The sequence below is a fragment of the Heterocephalus glaber genome, unplaced genomic scaffold, assembly GCF_053883595.1.
Source record: "Heterocephalus glaber isolate CG9 unplaced genomic scaffold, H.glaber_assembly_v1.0 deba00001571, whole genome shotgun sequence".
Lineage (NCBI taxonomy): Eukaryota > Metazoa > Chordata > Mammalia > Rodentia > Bathyergidae > Heterocephalus > Heterocephalus glaber.
In genome coordinates, this window is record NW_028258356.1 from 8,314,031 (window position 1) to 8,337,575 (window position 23,545).

Genomic DNA, 23,545 nt, shown 5'->3' on the forward strand with positions numbered 1-23,545 from the left:
TACTATTCACATTCTCTGGGATGGTTCACCTAATTGCACATGTATGGGTTTAAAGTCAACTTGCGTGCTCACAATTCCCAAGTTTCATTCTGAGTCTAGGACCTTTCATAAATTTCAAAATCAGACAACCAGCTTCCTGTTTGTAAATCACCAAACATATTCCAAATTTAACTCACTTTCTTTGCCAACCACTCCCAAAAGATATGAATGTCTTTTAAAGAATACCCAGGTCCACTAAGTCTGTGGATTATCCTCAACTGTGCCATGCTCTTTCAGAGCTCTCCCCACAGCTCAACCCTTGGCATTCACCTTTTCCTCTGAACCATCCATTCCCTACTTTTGTCATCCCCAAATGCACTGCAGAATCTTGCATCCTTAATGCATTGGACAGCCTTATTTATAAACCCACAGCTAAGAGCAGTCAATGTGGGTAAAAATGTTAAGAACTTCTTTATGTTTTCAAGAAAAGTTTCCCCATGAATAGGCAGAAGATGCAAGTACAATGCAGTACTTCGGATCTTGACCAATGTGCAGATGTCAAGAAAGAAACCCTCTAAATAACTAATCATGCAGACACAACTGCCCAACCTGCCAGAGACATTTCTGGAAGGAAACACTCGGTCTCACTGGCTTTGGGCCACTGTGAACTTCCTGAACATTTCTTGAATGCCCACACTTCATGTTGTTCCTTCTGCCTGAAATGTCCATCTCAGTCATCTTACAGGTTGTTGAACTTCCTCATCTAGGAAAGTGTAACTCAGCTGTTTCTTTCTGAAGCCTCCCAAATCCCTTCAGTTTACTTCTTTCTCCTCTATTATGCCCAGGTACTCTGTTCCCCCTCCTAATATGACACCCACTAAATCATAGTATAGTTGGCTAGTTTTTTATCTGGGTCCTTGAAAGTCTCCCAGGTAACTGAGTGGCAAGGCCTGTATCATATTCACCTTTGGGCTGTCAGTTTGATTCAGTGAATGTGATGAGTACATGCTGCTGGGTGCTTACAAAACCCAACAGTGAAGGTGCTATGTATTAGCTCCAATTCATGGAAGGGAAAAAGGGACTGAAAAAGGTTAGGAGACTCATTAAACCACTGTATCCTCACCATTGGAAACATAAACATTTGTTGAAAGACCTTGTAAATGTATTTGTTTGAGGTCATGCTAATAAATAGTAGAGCAGGAAATCAAACCTAGGACTCTGACTTCAAACCCATGTTCTTGTCATCCCTAGAAAGCCTCCTTCCTACAATTCCTAGCAACATGGAAAGGAAAGGCCCCTTCTAGTGTCTTGGTAGAAGCTCTATGCTCTCATCTCTTGACTTCTTTGGGAGGTGAAATAATCCTTGCTCACATACTCTGTTTCAAATATTTTAACCATTTTCTCAACCTCTTTTATGTTATTTGAGTTTTTCTGTACACCCATTAAAACGTGAAAGCTCAACCAGACACAGCCCTATCTGAGCCTAACTAGGGGAGGAGAAGGACCCTTGTTGAAGGCTTTTGATAAGTCACTGACCCAGAAGGATGGAAGCAGAACACGGACTTAAACAGTGACTTAGACTTTGTATAAATGTAAATTTTCTTTCAAGGCTGAACTGTCCAAATTATAAAGAAAACTAAAAAATTTTGCTCTGAAATTCACCGAGCCAAAATTCTAAATATATACTTAAAGGGCTGGAGACTGCTACCTTCATATGCCTTAGTTAGTTTAAAGTTATCCTTAAAACAATAATGTTTTAGTATACTTCTTTTTTTTTTTTTGGTACCGGGGATCAAACTCAGGACCTTGCGCTTGTGAGGCAGGTGCCAGAACCACTGAGCTAAATCCCCTGCCCCAGTATACTTTTTTTTTTTTGGTATCGGGGATCGAACTCGGATCCTTGCGCTTGCGCAGCAGGCGGCAAAACCGCTGAGCTAAATGCCCGGCCCCCCAGTATACTTCTTTTCCTAGCAAAAATAAATCAAATATTGGGAAGCATATAGTTTCGTATCTATTCAAAATTAGTAACTTTCAAGAATTGTTTAAAGGTTGTGTAACAGGTGTTTTGTAACCAGCCAGGCTCATTGTTGATGTTAAGCTTAAAAATAAGACCATGAACCCAGAGTTCAATGCCCAAGGAAGTTAACTTCTCTCAGATTTATACTTGAAGTTTCTAAAACTAGGTTTGTTATATTTATTTGCCTCTGTCTAAAAATGCTCAGCTCTTTACTGCTAATAAGCTATAATGCCTTTTTGGTAGATCATCTGCTGGTTTGTATAACTATGCTGATGTTGGCAAGGTGATGGTTTAGATATTGCTATGGCCAGTTTATTTAATATTTCTTGCAGATACAGTCTTCCAAATTCAAGGAGTGCAAAAAGAGAAAGAATGGCTCATATAAAAATAGCAAAAGCACTGAAAAATATTTAGAGTATGTTCGTGGGGCCAGTCACTTTGCTTACTATATGGTAGGCACAGGCCACATTCTTGGGTAAATGGGCAAGAGACTTACAGGTGGTTCCTTGGTAAGGAGGTATTTCTCAGAGTTTTAATAATCCAAAATTTATAAATACACAAGTCTATTTTCTGAGGCCAACATTCTACAAAACTATCCTTGACGACTGTAAGCATTATAAATTGACTGCTGTGTCCAGCATATCTTTGATTTAAATAAGCTGGTTCCAATACTACATCTACTCACTTCACAAGGACTGGGACCAGAATGGAAACAATAATGGTTTGGATGGCTCTATTTGTTAAAAACTATGTTTCTGTAATGTCCACGAAAATTAATGAAAAACCTTGTAAGATAAGTACAAGTAGCACACTGGAACACTTAAGTGGATTCAGCATCTCCACCCTTGGTATGTGGGAGATTAAGGTACTTATGCATGCTTACCTTTTGTGCATTTTCCCCATCTTCAATTGCCAACTCTAGTCTGGCCTGCTTGGGGTTGATCAGGTCTTTTAGTGTTAAACAATTTACCTCCATCTGTAATGGACGATTACATTAAAAACGATTTTATACTTAGATATTTTCCTCCCACAAAAATATGTATTAGTTGTTCATGAACATGACCTTCTCCTTCCCTAAAGGCATCCCTGAGTTTCCAGAAGTGTAGCCACCCTCCAGACCTACCTAAAATTCACATGGACAAGTACAATTACAGAAAATCTGGGAAGAAAAAATATGGACAAAAATATGAATTCTTTATGAAAAGCAATAGCAAAATACAGCTACTAAACGAGGAAGGTATTGGGCAAATCTGTCAGAAAGTGCTGTATAGGGTCTCTCCAGGTCAGTTAATTTTGGCGCAAAGAACTGGGAGGAATTCAGCTTTGAGGGGGTTTGAATCAGGGGGGCAGGAAACCTGATCGCTAGAGCAAACCCACTCAGCGCTTGGAGCAGGTCCTTCCGAGGCTTCCAAGCAGACCCCAAGGATAAATCCTTCCAGGGAAACCCCAAAATCGCGGGCAAGGGCTGGAGAAGGGACAGCTGGAGCTCGCACAGCCCGCGCGCGCCAGGACCCACCTTGGGACACCTCGATCCCACGCCAGCCCGGGAGCAGGAGGGTGGCAGGCTGGCAGCCGACCGGGAGGGGTCCTCTCTCCCTCAATTCCCGCCTCCCACCAGCGCTGGGGCAGCACGCTTACTCACTCCCGCTTTGCCAAAGAGGCGCTTTGCCTCTGCCGGGATCTCCCCGGCCCCACGCCGATGCAGGTATCAGCAGCTGGATGGGGACATCGGGAGGGCAAGGTGAGGCGCGCAGACCCTCTGCTCCGATTGCACAGCGCCGGCGGGATCCCCGCGGCGTCCTAGCAGCGCCAGTGTTCCTACCCGCCCAGCGCGTCTACAGCCAGGATCGCGGACCCCGCTAAAACACCTCCTCTGGCGCCTTGAGACCGAATTTGAGCATCCGCCAATCAGCGGCCGCCGGCGGGATGGGTCCGGCCAATGGCGCGGCGGCACGACCTGGGGCCCCGCCCCTCGCGGTCTTGGCGCTCCGAGCCGCGCGTTTCTGCAGCACCCGCCCAATTGTTGCCGCCTCGCCTCCTCCCCCTTCCGGGTACCTGGAAACCTCGCGCCGGGAGCCGATTCCTGGGGCCGCGCGGGCGCAGGGCGGCGGGAGCCAGGGGCTCTTTTGTTATGCAGAAGAGATCGCCAGGTCCCCGAGGCCGCGGGCTCAGCCAGGGGAGGGCAGCAGATGGAGTCTGGAAAAACAATCCGCGCGCCTCAATGCCGCCGCCCCCGCCCCAGCAACCTGCGTGGAAGCGAAGTTGCCCGGACTTGCAGGGCAGCGACACGTGAGCCGCGGTGACCGCCGCCGCGGCAGATGGCGCGCCGGTTGGCCCCGCGGACCGCACTGGGAGCCCAACAAATGGCTCTTTAACCTTTTATTTATTTGTTTGTTTGTTTTTTTGTTTATTTTTCCATCCAGGTCTAGAAATATTTCTTGGTGTTCATCGCGGATCATTAACAGGAGGAAGAAGCCTTACTCAGTTATTTACGATATGGACTTGCTTTCAGGGGAACAGTCAAGAAAATTTCCTCAACATTGCTGATTTGTATTAAATGTTTCACTTCCTCCTGTTGCTTAGTTAAAATATGAATATGGGTAAATGCAGCTGGGTTTTTTTCCCTTTTAAGATTTTTTCCTTTTTTAGTAGGACATGTTTGCAGTACATAATTACGTTTATCGTGGCAAGTTTGTAAATGTACATAACATATCTTAGTTCTTTTTTGTCCCTTCCCCTCACATCTCTTCCTGCTTCCTCCATGTCTTGTTCCCCTTCCCATTTGTAAAAGCTCCATTTCCACTCTTTGTACAATTCCCTCCTTTCAGTCCCCTTTCCCTTCCTCTCCCCTTATCTCTTGTTCCCCTTCCCATTTGAAAAAGAGCACCCTATCTTCTATTATCTTTTATTTTGCTGTTTATTTTGGGTTTCTCATATAGGAGAAATCATGCGATGTGTAAACTTTTGTGTCTGATATATTTCACTTAACATTATGGTCTTGAGGTACATCCCTTTACCTACAAATGCCTCAAGTTTATCCATTATGGCAGAGTAGTACTCCATTTTGTATAAATACATTCTCTTATCCGTTCATCTGTTGATGGGCACATAGATGTTTCCAAGATTTACCTCTTATGAACTGTGATGCTGTAAATAGGGGTATTCATGTGTTACTACAATATAATGTCTTTAATTCTTTCAGGAAGATACCCAGAAGGGGAATAGCTTAGTCCCGTAGAATTTCTGTTTTTAATGTTTTTGGGGAATCTCTTTACTGATTTCCACAGTGGTTGTACTAGATTCCCACCAACAACAGAAGGGTTCCTTTTCCCCTTCAGCCTCGCCAGCATTTATTATTATTTGATTTCTTGATGGTGGCCATCACAGAGTTCTCAGGATCCATCACCCATTTTCAACCACTATTAACATCTTATATGAGTGTAGGACATCTGTTAAAATCAGTGAACCGACGTTGGTGTATTATTCATAAAGTCATTATTTTACTCAGATCTCCTTTTTACCTAATGTCTTTGTTTCTGTTCCAGGATGTCTCCCTGCTTTTAGTCTTCAAATTGCCCTAGGCTTGTGAGCTGTGAAAACTCCTCATACTTGCCTCATTTTTGATGGCCTCTAGCTACAGTTTCCAGGAGTACTGCTCAGGTATTTTATAGGGTAACCCTCAACTGGAATTTCAGACAGCCCTTTTTAGAGCATGTCTTCGGACATTCGCCTATAAACCACATACTTTACAGCCATCGTTTGTTCCCATTACCTTTTCTGTACCAAGCTCCATTCTTCACCTATATATAAGAACCATCAGGAGACAGCAGAAATTGATCCTCTCACAGTTGAGGATGCTGAGGTTCAAAAAAATGAAGGTGTTGACATGGCCACGTTCCCCCTGGGGATCGGGAGAGTCTGTCCTTTGCCTAAATTGCTTCTGGTGGCTGTCAGCAGTTTTTGTCCTATTGATGTCTCACTCTAGTCTCTTCCACTGAGGTCACATTTTCTCCTCTTTTGCCTTTAAGTGTCCCCTGTGTGTCTCTTATAAGAATACTTACTGGATTTAGGTCCCAGGTAAAAGTAGATAATTCAGGATGATCTTATCTCAATGTCTTTAATTATGTCTGCAAAACTCTTTCCCCAAATAAGGTAATGTTAATGGATTCCAGAGTTTATCAGTTTATTCCAGAGTTTTATCATCTTGAGACCTGTAGACCAATATTCAGATTATTAAAGTCCAGTTATTTCTCTCATATTTCAAAATACTTGTGGTTGTTTCCTAGAGGTTAGGCAGTTTTATGTTACAGACCTTTTTCTGGCATTTTCATAGTAAAAGTACTTTTCCTATTTCAATGCAAACATAGCCTATATATATTCAAATCTATTCAATTCAACAATGAAGTTAATATGTAGCTTCAGACACTTGTAATTTTATTATAAATGAAAGTGGTCTTAGGTTTGGAGGAAATCTGGAAAATAAATGATGGACAAATTCAGAAACATTGTTCTGAATTAAATTGATGCTTTTGAATCCTAGAATTCATAAGCAACCTGCGCATCTCTCAGTTATTCAGCTGATGACTGATGCTGGCCGGAAAGCAGGCGAGCATGGCCGTGTGTGTGGATTTTCCACGTAGCCTGATGTTCCTTGCGGTGTGGGAGCCCAGGGCAGTCAGCCAGACCTCTTCTGTAGTGGTGCAGAGTGTCAAAAATGACTGTCTCAGCTGGTAAAATAGATGCCCTTTTGTAACACACCCTAAGAACTAAGCATCAATTCTTCAATACTGTTTTGGATGAACTAGCCAGAGGTCCACCCACATTCAAGGGGAGATGCCACATGCTCCACCTCTCAAAAGAGAAGTGTCAATTTGGGACCATATTTAAAAGCAGGCACTGTAAGGTTTCATGCCAGTTGAATTATTATTCTCCCTCAATAATATCTGCCTGAAAAAGTCACTGACTTCAGAGTAGTATAGTATTACCTACATGGCAACAGTCCCCAAGGTTGTGTGTCGTGATCAGTTTGTGGTTCGCAACCTTGTCTAGTGTTTTAGAATCACCTGGAAAGATCTGTAAAAATTGTAATACTTGAACTTCACATCCAGTTATTTCTATTTTTCTTTTGGTCTGGAATTTGACTTGGGTATTACATATTTTTAAATGCTTCGTGTCTGGTTCCTTAACACCATGCTAGTAGTATGCTTCCTCATTGATTTTCTTGAATGTCTCTGATTCAGTGGTTTTAGCAGTGGATCCTCAGATCTTGTCACTGAGCACAGGAAGAGGGGGAGGTATGCTACCTTCTGGAAGAGGTGGAGAGGTTTAAAAGGGCTGGGTCTTGCTGGCTCATGGCTATGTCACTAGTTTTGGAAAGAGTGGAGGTAATGAGAAATCTGATGGGTGAGGTGAGGATATAACAGAAGAGTGAGTAATAAGGTCTGTGAGCAGGAGAATATACTGAGATATGTCTGTGCAAACAATGCACTGCTTCTCAAACCTGTAAGTAGTATTTTACCCTTTTGGAGTTCCAAATCCCAAGATTTACAGAAACAGGAGATTTATCATACTTTACAGAAAGAATACACTGTAGTGAAGTACAATTTGTGTCAGTTCTAGGGCAAGGCAGTGTGTTACTTTTCTTTTACTACTCTAAGCAATGGAAATGAACTGGTCTTGGTGTGGCATCAGTGTTTAAAACTGCAGTCACAAAAGTAACTGGAAACTGATTTTGCAGCACACAGGGAATAGGGAACTTAGCTTCATATCCTGGCAATTCTCAAGCTTCAGTGTAACTTGTAGTTGTCTTTGTAGTCCTTTTTGTCCTCTTCCTCCCCCCCCCCCCCTTCCCCTTCTCTTTCTCCTTCTTCTGTTTAGAGACAGGGTCTCACTAAGTTGCCTAGGCAGACCTTGAGCTTGTCAGTTACTTGCCTCAATCTCCTGGGTTGCTGGGATGTGTACCACTGTGCCCAGATAACAGTTCTGCTATTTTAAATGGCCTTTGTCTTCAGCCATTCACTGAGCTAAGAATGTGATGCATTTGCTTCTCTAACTGCTAGCAAGTTTAGAGAAGGTAGAACATTTATTTTTGGCTGACTAGAAGAAATGTGGGGAATGAGTCCATGATTGGTTCCTGCCCATGACCTTAGCAACAATAAAAATAATACCAAAGGGCACTTATGGCTCCCAAGTCAAATGACATCCAGATGTCCAGCTGTTCAAAGGGAGATATAGCTGTGATTGTATGTACTACAAGGAGCAGAGGAATTCATTCTTTATCGTCTACAGACTCATGGGAATCCTTAACACTATGGAGCAAGATTGTATTTTTAAAAAATAACTGTGATTTGCTTTTCACTAAGTGAAAAGATACTGTACTTGGTGCACATGCGTGTGTATCTGAGTGCATGCTCAAAGCAGGGATGGGAGAGGGGGCTGTGCTGAAACATTTTAGATCACAACAGATTGGATGAATTTGAGTTGGGTATTTCTGGAACTAGTGTGGGACTGGAGACTATAATGGGGCACCCTTTACATGATGGAGCATTTATGTGCAAGCTTCAGCATGGTTGGCTGGAGCACCATGGTGGGTAGGGCTATAAAAACGAGACTGCTGCTCTGGAACTGAGATTCTGGAGAAAATGGAGAAAACATACTTTTCTGAATCTTCAGAATCTTATCTAGAATGAAGGAATTAATTTTGAGGAGTAGAGAAACATAGATTCTAAATCAAGCTTGGTTGTGAACTTGCTGGGTGATGTGAGACAAAAGGAATAGTTTACTAGGCCTCAGTGCTCTCTGTGTGTAGTGGGATTGATTTAGAAGACCTGAAAAACCTGATATTCTGCGTACTTACTGATACTTAGTGCATCTTCAAAGCTATTTGCTACTGAGTCCTAATTGTGCTATTACTTGTGTGAGTATGTAAGAATATTACTGGAACTACATTTTAACTTCTATATTTGGTGTAACAACAAGACTGCACTCTAAATTGCATTATGTACATCCCTATTAATAATGACAATGTGAAAAAACATCGGGTCAAAGACTATCCTTTTTGACCTTCATTCTTCTCAGTTTAGAATCAAATGGCTGACTGTAACTTCTTGTACCCATCAAATAGCATTATTCTAATAGCATTTATTACAGTACTTTGTAGGACCAAATGAAAATATTTCCATTGTGCAATGTAGAAAGGGTTTGAGATGAAGGATGGTAAAAAGGAGTTTGGGGTGAGTGGCTTAATCATTCCGTACTTAAGTTCAAATACTACAAACACTGCCTTTTCTTAACATGAAGTCATGTCATATGTAGGACTTTTCTGCCTTGGAAGAACTAGAGAAGTGGGTATTGAACCTCAGTGGAGATGCATTCATCTGGGGTTCACCATTGTTATGAGAGAGAAATTTTATTGTACAAAGGTTAAGGTGTGGTCTCCATGAAGTCTCTGTTAAAATGCACGTTGTTCATGGAAAGAGTAATCGTTAGCAGCATCACCTGTGGAGCATATTGAGACCATGCACAGAGGGGGAGTAGGATGGAGTCAGCTTTACAGTAAAAAGTAATTATTTTCCCTGGAATACCTTAAATAGCGATGGTCCTCAGTATACAATAGTGTTACATCCTGATAAACTCATTGGAAATACCATAATTGAAAATGCATTTAATACACTTAATTTACCAAACAGTTTAAACCTTGCTTACCTTAAATAAGCTTAAAACACTTATATTAGCTTACAGCTGAGCAAAGTCATCTACCACAAAGCCTATTTCATGGTAATGTGAATATCTCTTGTAATTTATTGACTACCTCTATCCCGCCCCCCCCAAAAAAAACCACCGGATACAGTAAGTGCACTGTGTGGTGTATCATTTGTTTATCCTCATGATTACGTGGTTGACTGGGTGCTGAAGTTCTTTGGTGCTCAGCATCAAGTGAGGATTGGACTATCACTACCCCAGAGAAACATCAAAATTCAAAATTTAGAGTATAGTGTCTACTGAATGTGTATCACTACTACTTGCACCCTTGTGACGTCTTAAAGTCTAAGTTGAACTATCATAAGTTGGGTGCTATTTGCACTGAAATTTCTGTGTTCAAAAACTCACCTTTCACCCTTCCTGTGGAGTAAATTCTGATAGTTTCCAGTTGCACAAGCTAACACGTTCTTCCAGACTCCTCTGCCACCCATGGTCTCCACTGCCACTTGTGGTTTCATTCTTCCCCCTGAGGCATCTTTGTACAGTGTGTCTCTCTCCTGCCAACAGAGCTGTCACCGTTAGGTTGGGAGCGTCCTGTGAGGCCCGTGCCCTACCCCAAGGGTGCTGGCTGCTGCTGGTGGTGCTGCTGCTGTGGTCCAGTGATGCCAGGCCTGGATCTTTGCTTCGCTGCTTACAGGCAGTGTGACTGCTGCTACCTGTTCTGTAAGGCCCTGGTGCCGCCAGCTGGGAGATGGCATTGGCCACTTCCTCCCTCCTTTCAGTCCCAGCAGTCACATCCTGCCAGCTACCTGTCTAGGATCTAATTTTTGTTGCTTTTATTTCTTTGTGCCCTTTATACCTACATGTATTTAGTAAACTGCTCTAATATCCGCGTGTGAATTCTTTATTTTAGATATTCAACTTTTAAAAAATCTGATGAAGTTAAATTCTGCCTATCCTCTGACTCAAGGAGGATTTCTTCTTATTGTCAATACTCAGTTTTATTGGATTTCTCATTGTTTGATAATGGTCCCTTGTGATTACTTCTGCTATTTTCTTAAGCTTACTGAAATTTGCTCTAGGAATTTGTTATTCCATTTTTTAGTTTCTTTACTTTTCTGGTGGTTATTAAACATTTTATTGATGCCTGCAATTACAATGCAATAATGCTAGGGTACCCTTTTAGTTTAATTTGGTTTTTTTCTTTTCCTAAACTTTCTGTAGTTGTGAATTTGTGATTTTAAAAAATAATTGCAAATTTCAAAAATGATTCCATCTTACTGTCAGTATAAATCAAGGCAGAATTGCTAGTTGAAGAACAATATAGTTATATGAATAATTTTAGTTTTTCTAGTGAGTCTTTTAAAGAAGTAAAATTTAAATTCTCCTGAAGGATGACTAAGAACATTTTACAAATAGAGGAAACCTGACAATTTTGTCAGTGTGGGATAATATGTTGTAACGCTAGGACTGAAAATTTAAAAATGAAAGCAAGAGACAATATTTTCACAATAATAAGAAAATAATTAGGCTTTCATCGTCTAATGGTTCTTTTGTTAAATATGCAATTAGTAAAAGAAGGGAGCTTTTGTATAATCTGTGAGGCTGGTGGAAGACAAGCTCTTTTGGCTTGTACATGGCTGTGCAAAAGCATCTAAGGTTTTCAATGGTTAATTTCATGTATGAACTTGTCTATGCTGTGGTGCCCAGATATTTGTTCAGACATTTTTCTGGATGTTTCTCTGTGAAGGTTTTTTTTTTTTATTCTTAAGTTCTTTTATTGGTACATTTTAGGTGTACAATACGTTTACGTTTGTCATTGGGTGCTTGTACCTGTACATGATGTATCTTGCTTCTTATTTTTTCCCCATTACCTGTGCGCCCTTCTATGAAGGTGTTTTAGGGGAGATTTACATTTTAAATTAAATTCTGAGTAAAGTAGGTCATTTAGGCAATGTAGGTGGGCCACATCTAATCAATTGAGGGCATAAATAGGATAAAAGAGTGACCACTTCCAAGGAAAAGAGGATTCTTCCAGCAGGCAGCCACAGACTTCACCTGCAACATCAGCTCCTCCTGGTTTATAGCAAATTGGCTTTGGATTCTAACTGTGCCTATTTCCTGATCTTTAAGTCTACTGTCTGCCCTCTGCAGATTTTATATTTGCTAAACCTTCACAACCACATGAGCCTATTTCATGAAATCAGTTTGTTTCCATGTACATATTCTGTTCCAGTATCTCTGGAGATCCCTCACTAATACAAATAGCCTGATTTTCTTAGGTGTGGGGAATACTCATAGATAGCTCTTTGAAAGACTTCAGAACAATCTTGTCTCAGGCCAATGGCAATCTCACTGGAACTGAAGATGAATACACATTAATACCATTAAATTTCAATGAAAAATATTTATGGCCTGGGCAACTCAGAAAGCATTCATAAACCCTTTGGTTAGTTTCATTTACTTTTTACACATTAATTATTAATTAGTGAAACAACAGTGCTATTATGCATTTACCCTTTTACCACAGAGGACACCAAACACTTTAGGAGCTATGGGAGCCACTTTCTGCCTGTTTCGTATTCTCTGACTTGAGCCAGCCGGAAGCATAGACAGGCTGGTTTGTTTACAACATGTAGCAGGGAGAAAATGCAGTGCACAAAGCATATGTTACTTGCACTGTTGAGGGAATAAGGGCCTTAGGGCCACACTGGACTCAAGGGGAGTGGTGATTATAGATATTGGCTGTGCAACAAGAAGCTAACATGTATGGAGCACCTGGCCTTTTCTGCCACAGACTGCCCTCTGGCCACCAAATATCTGTGTGGTCTTTGCCTAAAGGAGAAAACCCAGAATTCTGCCCAGGCACCACAGTCAGGACAAAGTCTAGGAACTGGCTAGTATGGCTCCTTTGGTTCAGTGGTCTCTGAATTCAAATATAAATTGGCTGCCCACCTCACCACATACCACTAACCTTTATTTATAAAAAAATAGACCAAGAACATGATTCCTTCTGAGGAATGTCTATACCAGTGGTGGTGAACCTACGGCACCCATCCCACTGTGCACTGTTTGTAATGTTGAAAACTCTCAAAGATTAGCCATCACTGGTCTATACACAATTTGCCATTTCTCAAGTGGGTTACTTGTTTTCACGCTGTTGAGTTGTTTGAGAGTGTCTTGGTTACTTTACTCATTGCTGAGACAAAATACCCAACACCACAAGTTAAAGGAGGAAAGGTTTACTTTGGCTCATAGTTTGTGGAGGTTTCAGTTCATAGTTGGCTGACTAAGGCAGAGTGGCATGGCAGAGGGGTGTCACAGAGTGGAAACAGTTCATTTCAGGCAGAAGGCAGGAAGGCAGCAAAGTAGTGAATGTAAGCAAGCAGCAACAGCAGCTTATATTCTTTCTGTCCCTTATATTCTGTCCAGGTTATCCATCCTTAGGGCCAGTGGCATTTACAGCCAGGATGGGCCTTCCCATTATCCACACCCAGCACCCTGCCAAATCAATCAGTGGACTAATTTAGTAATCACACACTCTTAATCCTGCATCATACACTTATTCCCAGCATGACACACTCTAGATCCAGCCACCTCTAAAAAGCCCCACCTCTGACTGCATGAGGCTTTGAGGGCACATCTAGGCACAAGCTGTAACAGAGTGAATTCTCCTATGGTTTGAAAGTGTTTCCTTAAAGTCCATCTGTCAAAGGCTTGGTTGCCAGCCTTTGGTGCAATTTGCAGGTGGCACTTAGTTGGAGGAAGTTAGGTCATTGGGGGAATCCCTTGAAGGGGATATTGGGATACCAACACCTTCCATCTCTTTCACATCCCAGCAGGTGAATGGTTTGGTCTGCCACATGGTCCTGCCATGAGTTACTGCCTGACTACAGGCCAAGAAGCAGTAGGTCAACTGACCAATGATAGGAAGCTCCAGACCAAAATAAACTTCTTCTTTCTTCTTTCTTGTCACAGAGACAGAATATGAATACTTATTCCACAAAGTAAGTTTGTATGGTCTTTGGCAATCTTCTCTTCAAACTTGTCTTTTTTAGGTTGCTTAACTTTCATAAGAAAATGCCAGTTCTCTTCAGACTGACCAATGAAACATGAAATTGAGCACTGTAAAATAATTTTCACTCCAACTTCCTGTCAGAGGTTGCACCTAGAAATCTCTTCAGTCCAGAACCTGTCAAAAGCGCAGCTGTGAAAAGCAATATATATGGAGAATTGCCTGAAGGATATAAAGTCCATCCTTTCTCTAGACACACTCCATTTTATTCCTGGATTAATCCAAACCAAGCGAGAGCTGCAGCCTGAAATATTTTTGTCTTAGTTCCTCAGGGAACTGCTTTAACAGAGTTTCCTTCAGCATTATGCCATTAGCATTTGTCTTGACGGATATTATGAGGCAAAGCCTGTTCAACTTTTCCCAATAAATTTGACAATCTAGATGAATTAGATAATTTTCTAAAAAATCATGTTACTGAAATCAAATGGAGTTACAAAAAGCTTGAATAGACCAATGTCCCTGGTTGAGGGGAGTGTTGTACAGGTTGCAAAGATTTATTTCCTTCCAGAGCTAAGTCCATTTTTCGGGAGTGATTATCTGCTGTGTTTATCTAACATTTATATGTCTTCTTTTCTCTCTATTCTTCTTCCTCACCTTCCTCTTCCTGCCCCCATCCCTGTTCATCACCACTCCATCCTTTGGGGATGCATACTCCCTCACCCCAATGATATAGTTTATCTGTGGGGAAAGTTCTCTTCTGCATTGTGGAATGGCTATGTTCTAAGTCACAGCTATCCCCTCCCACAGACATAAAGCCTATCTGCAGAGAAATATGATGGACAGAGAGACAGAGAAACAGGAGCAGAGAGGATGAGGTGGGGCGTGATAACACAGAGCCAGCCAGCCAGAACTAATGACATGGAGATAGAAACAGGCAGAAACATTCAGATGCAGACAGAGAGAAAGGGAGGAGAAAAGAGGAATAGTTCAGTATCATCTGAAATAGTTCAGTATTATCTGAGTTCCTAGTGCTACTCATGTCCTTCCTACATGAGATGATACATTTCTTTAATATTTTTGCTAAACTAATTTAATTTAGGTACCTTTCATTTTCAAGTTGAAATACCTCTGACTAAAATGATTTTATAGGTAAATTAAGGAACAGATAGTTTCTTTTTTTATTTTACTATTCCAAAGCATAGAGGAAAAAACTCATAAATTTTCTCTATTCATTTTATAAGGCTACCATAACATGACACAACAACTGAAAACATAAGCACGTTATAATTAATATGATGAATACAGATGCACGCATTCTAAGTATGACCTCACAGGCTGAGTCTTTTCCCTGGATTATGCAGAAAACCCAATCAAATTTTATTTGGCACAATAGATAAAGTCTTGTTTGTAACAAGCCCAAATTCTCAGTGTTTCTTTTCTTCCCTTCTCTCCATCTCTCTCTCTCCCCTCCCCCCCCACTCCCTCCCTCTTCTCTCTTTCTTTCTTTCTCCCTCCCCTGCCCTCTTTCTTTTTTCTGGGACTCAAACTCAAGGCCTTGTGCTTACAGGCAGGCATTGCACCGCTGAGCTACATCCCTGACCCTTCAGTGATTCATTTGAGATAATGAAAATTAATCTCTTGCATGCACTCCCAAGGGTTAGCTGGAGATTTTTTTACTTAGGGATACAGAAATTCAGAGCCAGCTATTAAGATGACTTAGTGATTGCTAGAAGACAAAGGAAACATGAGGGATCCTATCCTGATTTTTAAAGCGGTGTCACAGGGATGGTACACAAAATCTCCACTTCCATATCATTGGTAAAGGCAAGCCACATGGTTGGATCCATTAAAAGTTGATTAAGAACAATACTGTTTTTACCCTGCACATTGAAAGAATTAAAATATTTGCAATCTCCCTAATGATTACTGGAAAATTCTTCTGTAGCCACCAAGTATTTGCTTCATTCCTTTGAACATTTAAAATATAACTGGCCCCTTTTCAAGGGAGATTATTGAAAGATTTCCAAGTATAACAAGACCAGTTTGAAAGTCCAGGGTTTCTGGATGATGGGTAATGGTGTCTTCATCAAGAATGAGGTAATGCTATTAATCGTCTCTAGTGGGCCTGGATGCGGCTTCTTTTGATCTGGAGACTTACAATTTAAAATGTTATCTTTCACATATTCAATATACACAGGGATTGGGTCAATCAAAAATCACTGTCTTGGAGCTGAGGATTTAGCTCAGTGGCACTGTGCCTGCCTCACAAATGCAAGGTCCTGAGTTCGATTCCCAGCACCGAAAAAAACAAAAACAAAAAACCACTTTCTTATTTATTTACTTTTTGTTTAGGAGCTGGGGATTGAACCTAGGGCTTTGGACATTCAGAGTATGCATTCTATCACTGAGATTCATCCAGATCCCTATAACAAACATTTTCTGATGATAGGAAATGGGCATTTTTCTTGATCAAGTCTTGATTTGGCTCCCTTGATCATTATTCTTTATTGTTCCTAGCTTCTACTTTTAAGAAGTTCTTCCATTTCCATTTCTTTTTGGTTATGTCTAAAGTAGATACCAGAGGCTATATCTTTTACTGAGGCAAGCTTTTTAAGTCCACTTTCTGTCAATAGGACATTGAGGTCTATTGTCTTGAATATAGAACAGTCATGGCTTTAATCTAGGTTAGTAGTTCTTACGCAGTACAAATTTCTAAAGAACGTGGATGGCTTATTTCTTTGAGCTTTTAGTTAGCTTCATCTGCCAATAGATGTAGCCATAATTCATTTTTTAGACATAATTCCTATAATTGGTGTATACTTGCCTGGTGTGGTGGCTCATGACTGTAATCTCAGCACTTGGGAGGCTGAGGCAGGAGGATTGCCATGAGTTCGAGGCCAGCCTTGGCTACATAGTGAGTTCAAGACCAGCCTGGACTACATAGCAAAACATGTCTCAAAAAACTTAGAAAAAAAATTGCTGTAGATCTTTGATTTCTTGACTTTGTGCCAAATGGTTTCTTACTGTGTAACATGGGTACTATCATTAGAATGTATCCCCCCAACTTCTTGCATTAAAAATATAATCCCCAATGTAACAGTGTTAGGAAGTGGAACCCAAAAGGTGATTAGGGCTCATAAATGGATTGATGGCATTAAGGGAACAGGTTAGTTATTACAAGAGTTGGATTATTATAAAAGTGAGTTCACACCCCTGTTGCTTGCTTGCTTGCTCTCTGGTCTTCTGCCTTCTGCCATGGGGTGCTGTAAAATAAGAAGGCCCTCATCAGATCCTGGCACCACACTCTTGGACCTCCTACCCTCCAGAGCTTTGAGCCAAATAAATTTCTGTTTTTAAAATAAATTATCTAATCTATAATACTCTTTTACAGCTAGATAAAACAGATGAAGACAATGGAGTTTCATCTTTTTATGACCCAGCAATGTTTTCTTTACCCCTCATCTTCTATTTATTAATCCAATTCCAAATACTCAAGTTTAAAAAAATACAGCAACATTCATAAGTTCTCAATTTCCATATCAGGATAAATTGATTATGCTGTGTCAATAATCTACAAATTTTAGTGGCTTAAGATAATAAAGAGTTGTTTCCCACTCACACTATGTCCATCGCAGGTTGGAACAAGCTCTGTTCTCTACCGTCCTCATTCAGAGACCTTGACCACCAGAGAGTCCATTATCCTGGACATGCCCAGTAGCTTTGACAGTGGAAAGGGAATGTAGGAAATCATCCATAGGTACCTAGTACTTCTGTCTAGAAATGAGCCATGTCACTCCCACTTACATTTGTTGGTGCAAGTCTCAATTAAGCTTTAAAAGTTGAGGAAATCAAATTCTATCACCTGTCTGGAATTACACGGAAATAGAATATCTGCTCATGGTGCCATATATAGTACACAATCACATATTAACATTAATGAACTTTTTGGATTTTACTGAAAATTTGTGGGACCAAAGAAGGGATTATATCATGTGATGTGTAGAATTTTGCTGGAAAAATCCTCATCTGAAATTTCTTCTCTCCCTATTTCCTTTTCTACGATGTCACAAATGCTTTGTTTTTCTCTTATTCCCTCAGAGAGCACCTCACATCACTGGCTCCACTCAGTCCCTCTTAGTTGTTTTGTTTGGGACTTAAAATTCCATACTGCTTCATTATGGAGAGCAAATTCCATTATCTTTGTTATTTGCCCATTCCCTCAAGGTCTTATATGCCATCTCAAGAGACTTATGAAGCATTTCTTCTGAATAAATATAGCACCTTCTCTAATAAGAATTCTAGTGAATGCAATTTTCTCCATCTTATTACATTAATAATATATTAGCAAGTCAAATCTAGCATTACCGAGTAAGTTTTGTTCCAGAAATGAAATATGGCTTAGCATATTATTTCAGTGTCATACATTAATAGATTAAAAAAGAGTATCTGTATGATTGTCTGAATCTGCTCTGTCCATCATGGAGGACACTAGGCACATGTGAGTATTTTAATTGAAACTTGAATAGTTGAAATTAAACTCTTTAAACATTTGATTCCTTGTTTTTATTAGCCACATTTCAAATATCCAATGCTCATATATGAATCAGACTGCAGCACTAACAGAGATAGAACTGCTACTAGGGCAATATATGTAATGTTATTAGGGCATTTAGAACAATATCTGCCTTATTGTAAGCACTGTCAAAGAATTAGTTATTACTGATGCCAGAATTTGACATATGATAAAGGTGCCATTAAAATCAGTGGGGGAAAAGGTATTATTTAATACATAATATTTGAACAACTTGCTTACCATTCTGAAAGGAGGGAAGGAGGAAGAAAGGATATTAGAATTTTAGTTTATTTTTGTTATAAATTAAATGATATAGATTAATTATTAATTCTAAAAATCCTTATGTTATAGGAAAATGAAGGAGAATTTTGAAACATTCTGGGTTTGTGGAACAGCTTATGTTATTCTTAATTTTAGCATGATACCAATGCAATAAGTCACGAAAGAAAGCACTCAGATTCTACTGTTAGTGGAAACAGAAGTTGAACTAGGGTGGGGAGTGGTGGCACAAGACTGGTTAGGCAGGTGAGGGATGGTGGATCAGAAAAGGCTTATTTAAATACAGTCCACATTTTAAAGTCTAATTTCTTTTGTAGAGTGTACCACACAGATGGTTGAGATTTCTGCTTTGAAATACTCCCTGCAGAAAACATTACTAAATATATAGCTTATATTTGTAAATTTCAAGAATACCTACTTTAAGTAAGTTAGTATTTTTTTATTCTTTTATTGGTACATTTTAGGTATACAATACATTTACATTTATCACTGGGTGCTTGTACCTGTACATGATGTATCTTAGTTCTTATTTTTTTCCCCATTACCTGTGTGCCCTTCACCCCCTCCACCCTTCCCTATTTACATAGATTTTGCAATAGGGTCTCACTATGTAGTTCAAGCTGGCCTTGAACTCACTATGAAGCCCAGGGTGACCTTGAATTTATGGTGAGCCTCCTGCCTCAGCCTCCTGAGTGCTGGGATTATAGGAATGCATCACCACACTCAGCTAAGCAAGCTAGTTTTAAATGATTACTTTTACTTTGAGTCATGTACTCACTTGATGCCTATAGATTCAAAAATTAGATGATAATGATGGAGAAAACATAACTATTTTAAGTCAAATGTATGCACAGTGAAATTATAGAAGCTTAACTTTTCCAGGTTCTAACTTAGGAGTAGATTGTTTTAATGAAAAAAGGGACAGCATTTTTAATATCAAAATTGTTTTATACTGTTTATTTAATCTGATGGAAATAACCATTGAATGTTTTAACTGTATAGAAATTAAACACTTCAAAAATTACATAAGTATAAAAATAATAGCAAAAGGGCAGAGCTTGATATTGCATTGACCATATACAAATCATTATGAGAACAAGAACTGTAAAATGTAGAATGGAGTGGATATAGTTTTCATGCAAAAATTGGTACAGCAGATTAGAAATTATTTGGCAAGTAGCTACTAATTTTAAAATTTAGAGACATTAAAATTTAATGTCTGTCTGCTACTCAGATTGTACAATATTCAAAGCTGTGAGTTAAAACTATATAACATGTAAGTTTGATCACATACAACCCCAAAATTGTCTTCATGGAAAAATCAGATGTCTTGAATTTTCTTTTCCTTCCAAATATCCAGAAGTTTGAATTCCATGTGAAACATTAACAGACTTTATATTTCACTGTCAATGCCCTCTGAGAATTATTAGAACATCCAAGTGACTGTAACTACTGATAGGTATTTTCCTTAGCAGCATAAGATATACAGACTTCATTAGAAAAAACTATAAACAAGACAGTTTCATGTATTGACATCCTGTGATGTATGAAGAGATAAGAATGAGTTCAGTCTCCCTTGTCTCCAGACCTGGGATGAGCTCTTCACACAATCCGTGCCCCGTGACTTCCAAAAGGAAGGAATTAGTGGCCCTCTTGCTAATCAGGACTGTTTATTTATTAATGTCTGTCTGAGAAGCATTGCTTCCCCCACCCTGCACCCAGACAAATGAGACCCTCACTGGTGATATGGTCATTTATTCACCTCTCTGTCTCCTTCTTTTAAAGGAACAGAAGATTCACAGTGTAAGTCATATCATACATAAGAAACACTGTGGCAGTTGTTATTGTTTTGTTTTGGTAGTAGTTTCTGTATTTTAACATTTCAAATGAACTTTTAAGGCTTAACATTTTAGAAGTGTTTATTGGAAGACATACATGCACTGTGATCATCAATACTTCTTCAAGAATATGGGGGATGGATAATACACGCTCTTGCTCTCTAAGCCCGTGTCTAGCCTTTCTCAACACAGTAGTCATTAGAGTGGGCAGCCAACCTCTAGTCCTCTCGTTCTAACTGAAGTTCAGCTTTTCTCAGTGTGAGTCCCTTCCCTGTGCCTCTCCTGTGGAGGCCTCACATGTAAACTGCTTAAAGCATCCTCTCCTGTCCTTCAGAGCCTGGGGGCTCTGAGGTAGCACTGGGCTCTTCCATACTGCCATCAACCTCGGTTAATCGATCTCTCTTCCACCTGTGAGCGATGTCTCCTTCTCTTTTGGACTCTGCCTCTGTCCTTGCCACCATGTAATTTCTTCCTGACTCTCAGCCACTCTAGGTCCCTGCTCTTCTTTTGCAAAAGCTGTTGCAATGTCAATCAGTCTTCTGAGCTAGGTCAGAATTTTAGGTGGCCTTACTCTCTATATGCATGAGAAGTCAAACACTTTACTTTCAAAAGATCTCGACTTCTTCATTTTCTGGCTATACTCAGGGCTACCTGCTGGGTCCAGTCAGCCCCATCACCTCTGAAATGTTTAATTCAGTCTCTGCCCTTAACCCTTAATCACCCCAAATCTGGCCTACCAATTTTATGTATGTATGTATGTATGTATGTATGTATGTATGTATGTATGTATATATGTATGTATGTTTTTTGAGACAGGTTCTCACTATCTAGACCAGGCTGGTCTTGAGCTCACTGTGTAGCCCAGGCTGACCTCGAACTTACAGCAGTCGTCCTGCCTCAGCCTCTTGAAGGCTGGGATTATACGCATGTGCCACCACACCTGGCTTTGACCCACCAATTTTTATCTGTCTTTCCTGTTCTTTAATTCTGTCCTCTCAATTCAGCCCCCACTTGCACTCTTAACAATTCTAAATCTTGGCAACTGATCCCACCAAGCAAGTGAGATTGCCCTGGCTGTGGTCTCCTAATTGTCTACCAATAGACTCTTTCGGACATCATCAGGGACCATCTCTGTTCACAGTTTGACTCACATTAACTTTCCTTCCTTAGCATCTGTGCCACTGTTCTCTCAGGATCTTTTATATGATACTTTCCCATCTCCTTTGCCAGTTCTCCCTCTTGTTCCCATCCTCAAATGTAGACGATTTATTTTCTTTTGTAAGTGCTGATATTGGATGTCACATCCTTTTCTGTGACTTTCTACGATGGGATGAAGATTCTAAAGAGATGTGAATGAATAAATTATTACTTTTAAAAAGATATATCTTGTTTTAGACATGTTTTTAAATTGCCAATAAAGGTACAGGTTTCCCTGAGTAGCACAAAATAAACATGAGGAAAAGAAACAAAGAAAAATAAGGATGAAAACAGAAGATAATTTAGGAGAAGTATTTAGGGTTTAATATAAAGTGTCCCCCAAAGACTCATGTATTGAGGACTTGATTCCTAATAAAAAAATATTCTGAGGTGGAACCTGGAGATGTGATTGCATTACAAGGGTTCTAACTTTGTCAGTGAGATAGCCCACTGATGAGCTCATAATGTGATGGTCTCATTGGAAGGTGATGGAAACAGAATGTGGGGTCTGGTTGAAGGGAGTGGATCATGGGGAGAGTGAGCTTGGGAAAATCGTCTGGTCCCAGGCTTTTTCCTCTCTGGCTCTTTCCCTCTCTTTTTCCTGGTTGCCATGAGGGCTGCAGCATTCCTCTGTAATGTCCTTGTATCACGAAATTCTGCCCTGGCATGGGTCCCCAGCAATGGAGGCAGAAAACCATGGACTGAAATTTCTGAAACCAGAAGCCAAAATAAATATTTTATCTTTTAATCTGAATTATGTCAGGCATTTTGTCACAGTGACAGTAACCTGACTAACAGAAGGAGTGAGGCTAAATATTTCATAAATCCCAAATTTGATTCTAAGATTTTGAGAAGCCAGTGAGAAGAGGGTGAAATCTCATTATGATTACTCAATCCAAAAAGGCTATGAGATACAATCCCATTATTTAAAAATATGACCATTTCTGCTACTGAGATGAACAAGAGCTTTTCTCAGGATGAGGTAAGGAGGCCTCCAAATGATGTGAATTTAATCCTCAGTGCCTTGTTTCCAGAAGATGCTGCACTTATGAGTTTTCAGGATCTGTATCTTATAAATCAATCAATGGATAAGATTCAATTTAATTAAAGCAATTCTGTGACAGTCCAGTACAATAGAATCTGTGTTCCTAGGGAAATGTTTTAGAATATTTTGAAGTGAAGACAGTTCACTGTCTTGCAAACAATTCTCCCTAAATATTATCTTAAGACATCTTTTGACACTGATAACATTCTGGAGCATGAAATTCTACTTTGTGGCAAGTATTCAATCTTGCCCATTTATATTCTAGCTTTATTCTGAATACTTAATAATCTATACCTTGATATTACACAGGTTTCCAAAACTGGACCCATCATTGCCCTCTAAAACCATTTGTCTGACGGAAATGACATCAGCATGCACTCATCTCCTCACATCTTGAGTCATCCTGGACTTCAGTCGTTTTTCCTTTCATTACTCAAACACAGTAAGTGTGTAAATCCTTACACTATTATCTCCTTACATCTTGGATCTCTGTCCTTAGTTCCTAGCTCCACTACCTCAGTTTGAGTTCATTTAGGACCTTATAATTTCTTGCCTGAACTACCGTTCTGTTGTCCTATGTTCCTTGGATCTAGTCTGGCTCTTCCTCCTCTGATCCGGTTTCACCTAGTTCACCTTTGTATTTCTAGTATTCACATTTGTGATTAGCACATAGTGGGCAAGAAAGATATTTTTATCTTCATTTTATCCTTCATATAAGGATGAATGATTGTCTACTCATGTGGGTCTCATGAGGCATACTGTCATAAGCATTATGTCCATTCTTGTTCCTCTGATTCTGGAAAAATAGTTGTGCAGGAATGTTTTCCAAGATTCAGAAACTTACTCTTGTCTCTCATAGGGGCAGAGAAATAGAAGGAGCCCAAAGAACTCCCTTTTCACA

At 40.0% G+C, this 23,545-nt stretch overlaps 2 protein-coding genes across 2 annotated transcripts in view; one reads left to right on the top strand and one right to left on the bottom strand.

Annotated features, from left to right (window-relative positions):
- The window catches only part of E2f7 (E2F transcription factor 7), a 50,844-nt gene extending 47,011 nt beyond the window's left edge, over positions 1 to 3,833 (bottom strand). The window contains exons 1-2 of the mRNA XM_004845002.3: positions 3,639 to 3,833; positions 2,880 to 2,972 (exon numbers count right to left, since the gene is read on the bottom strand). Coding sequence (XP_004845059.2) covers positions 2,880 to 2,972 — 93 coding nt within the window. The 5' untranslated portion in view covers positions 3,639 to 3,833. The remainder of the gene's footprint in view (positions 1 to 2,879; positions 2,973 to 3,638) is intronic.
- The window catches only part of LOC147823672 (uncharacterized), a 239,325-nt gene that overhangs the window by 199,545 nt on the left and 16,235 nt on the right, over positions 1 to 23,545 (top strand). The window contains exon 3 of the mRNA XM_087192471.1: positions 22,954 to 23,086. The gene's annotated coding sequence lies outside the window, so the exon portion shown is untranslated. The remainder of the gene's footprint in view (positions 1 to 22,953; positions 23,087 to 23,545) is intronic.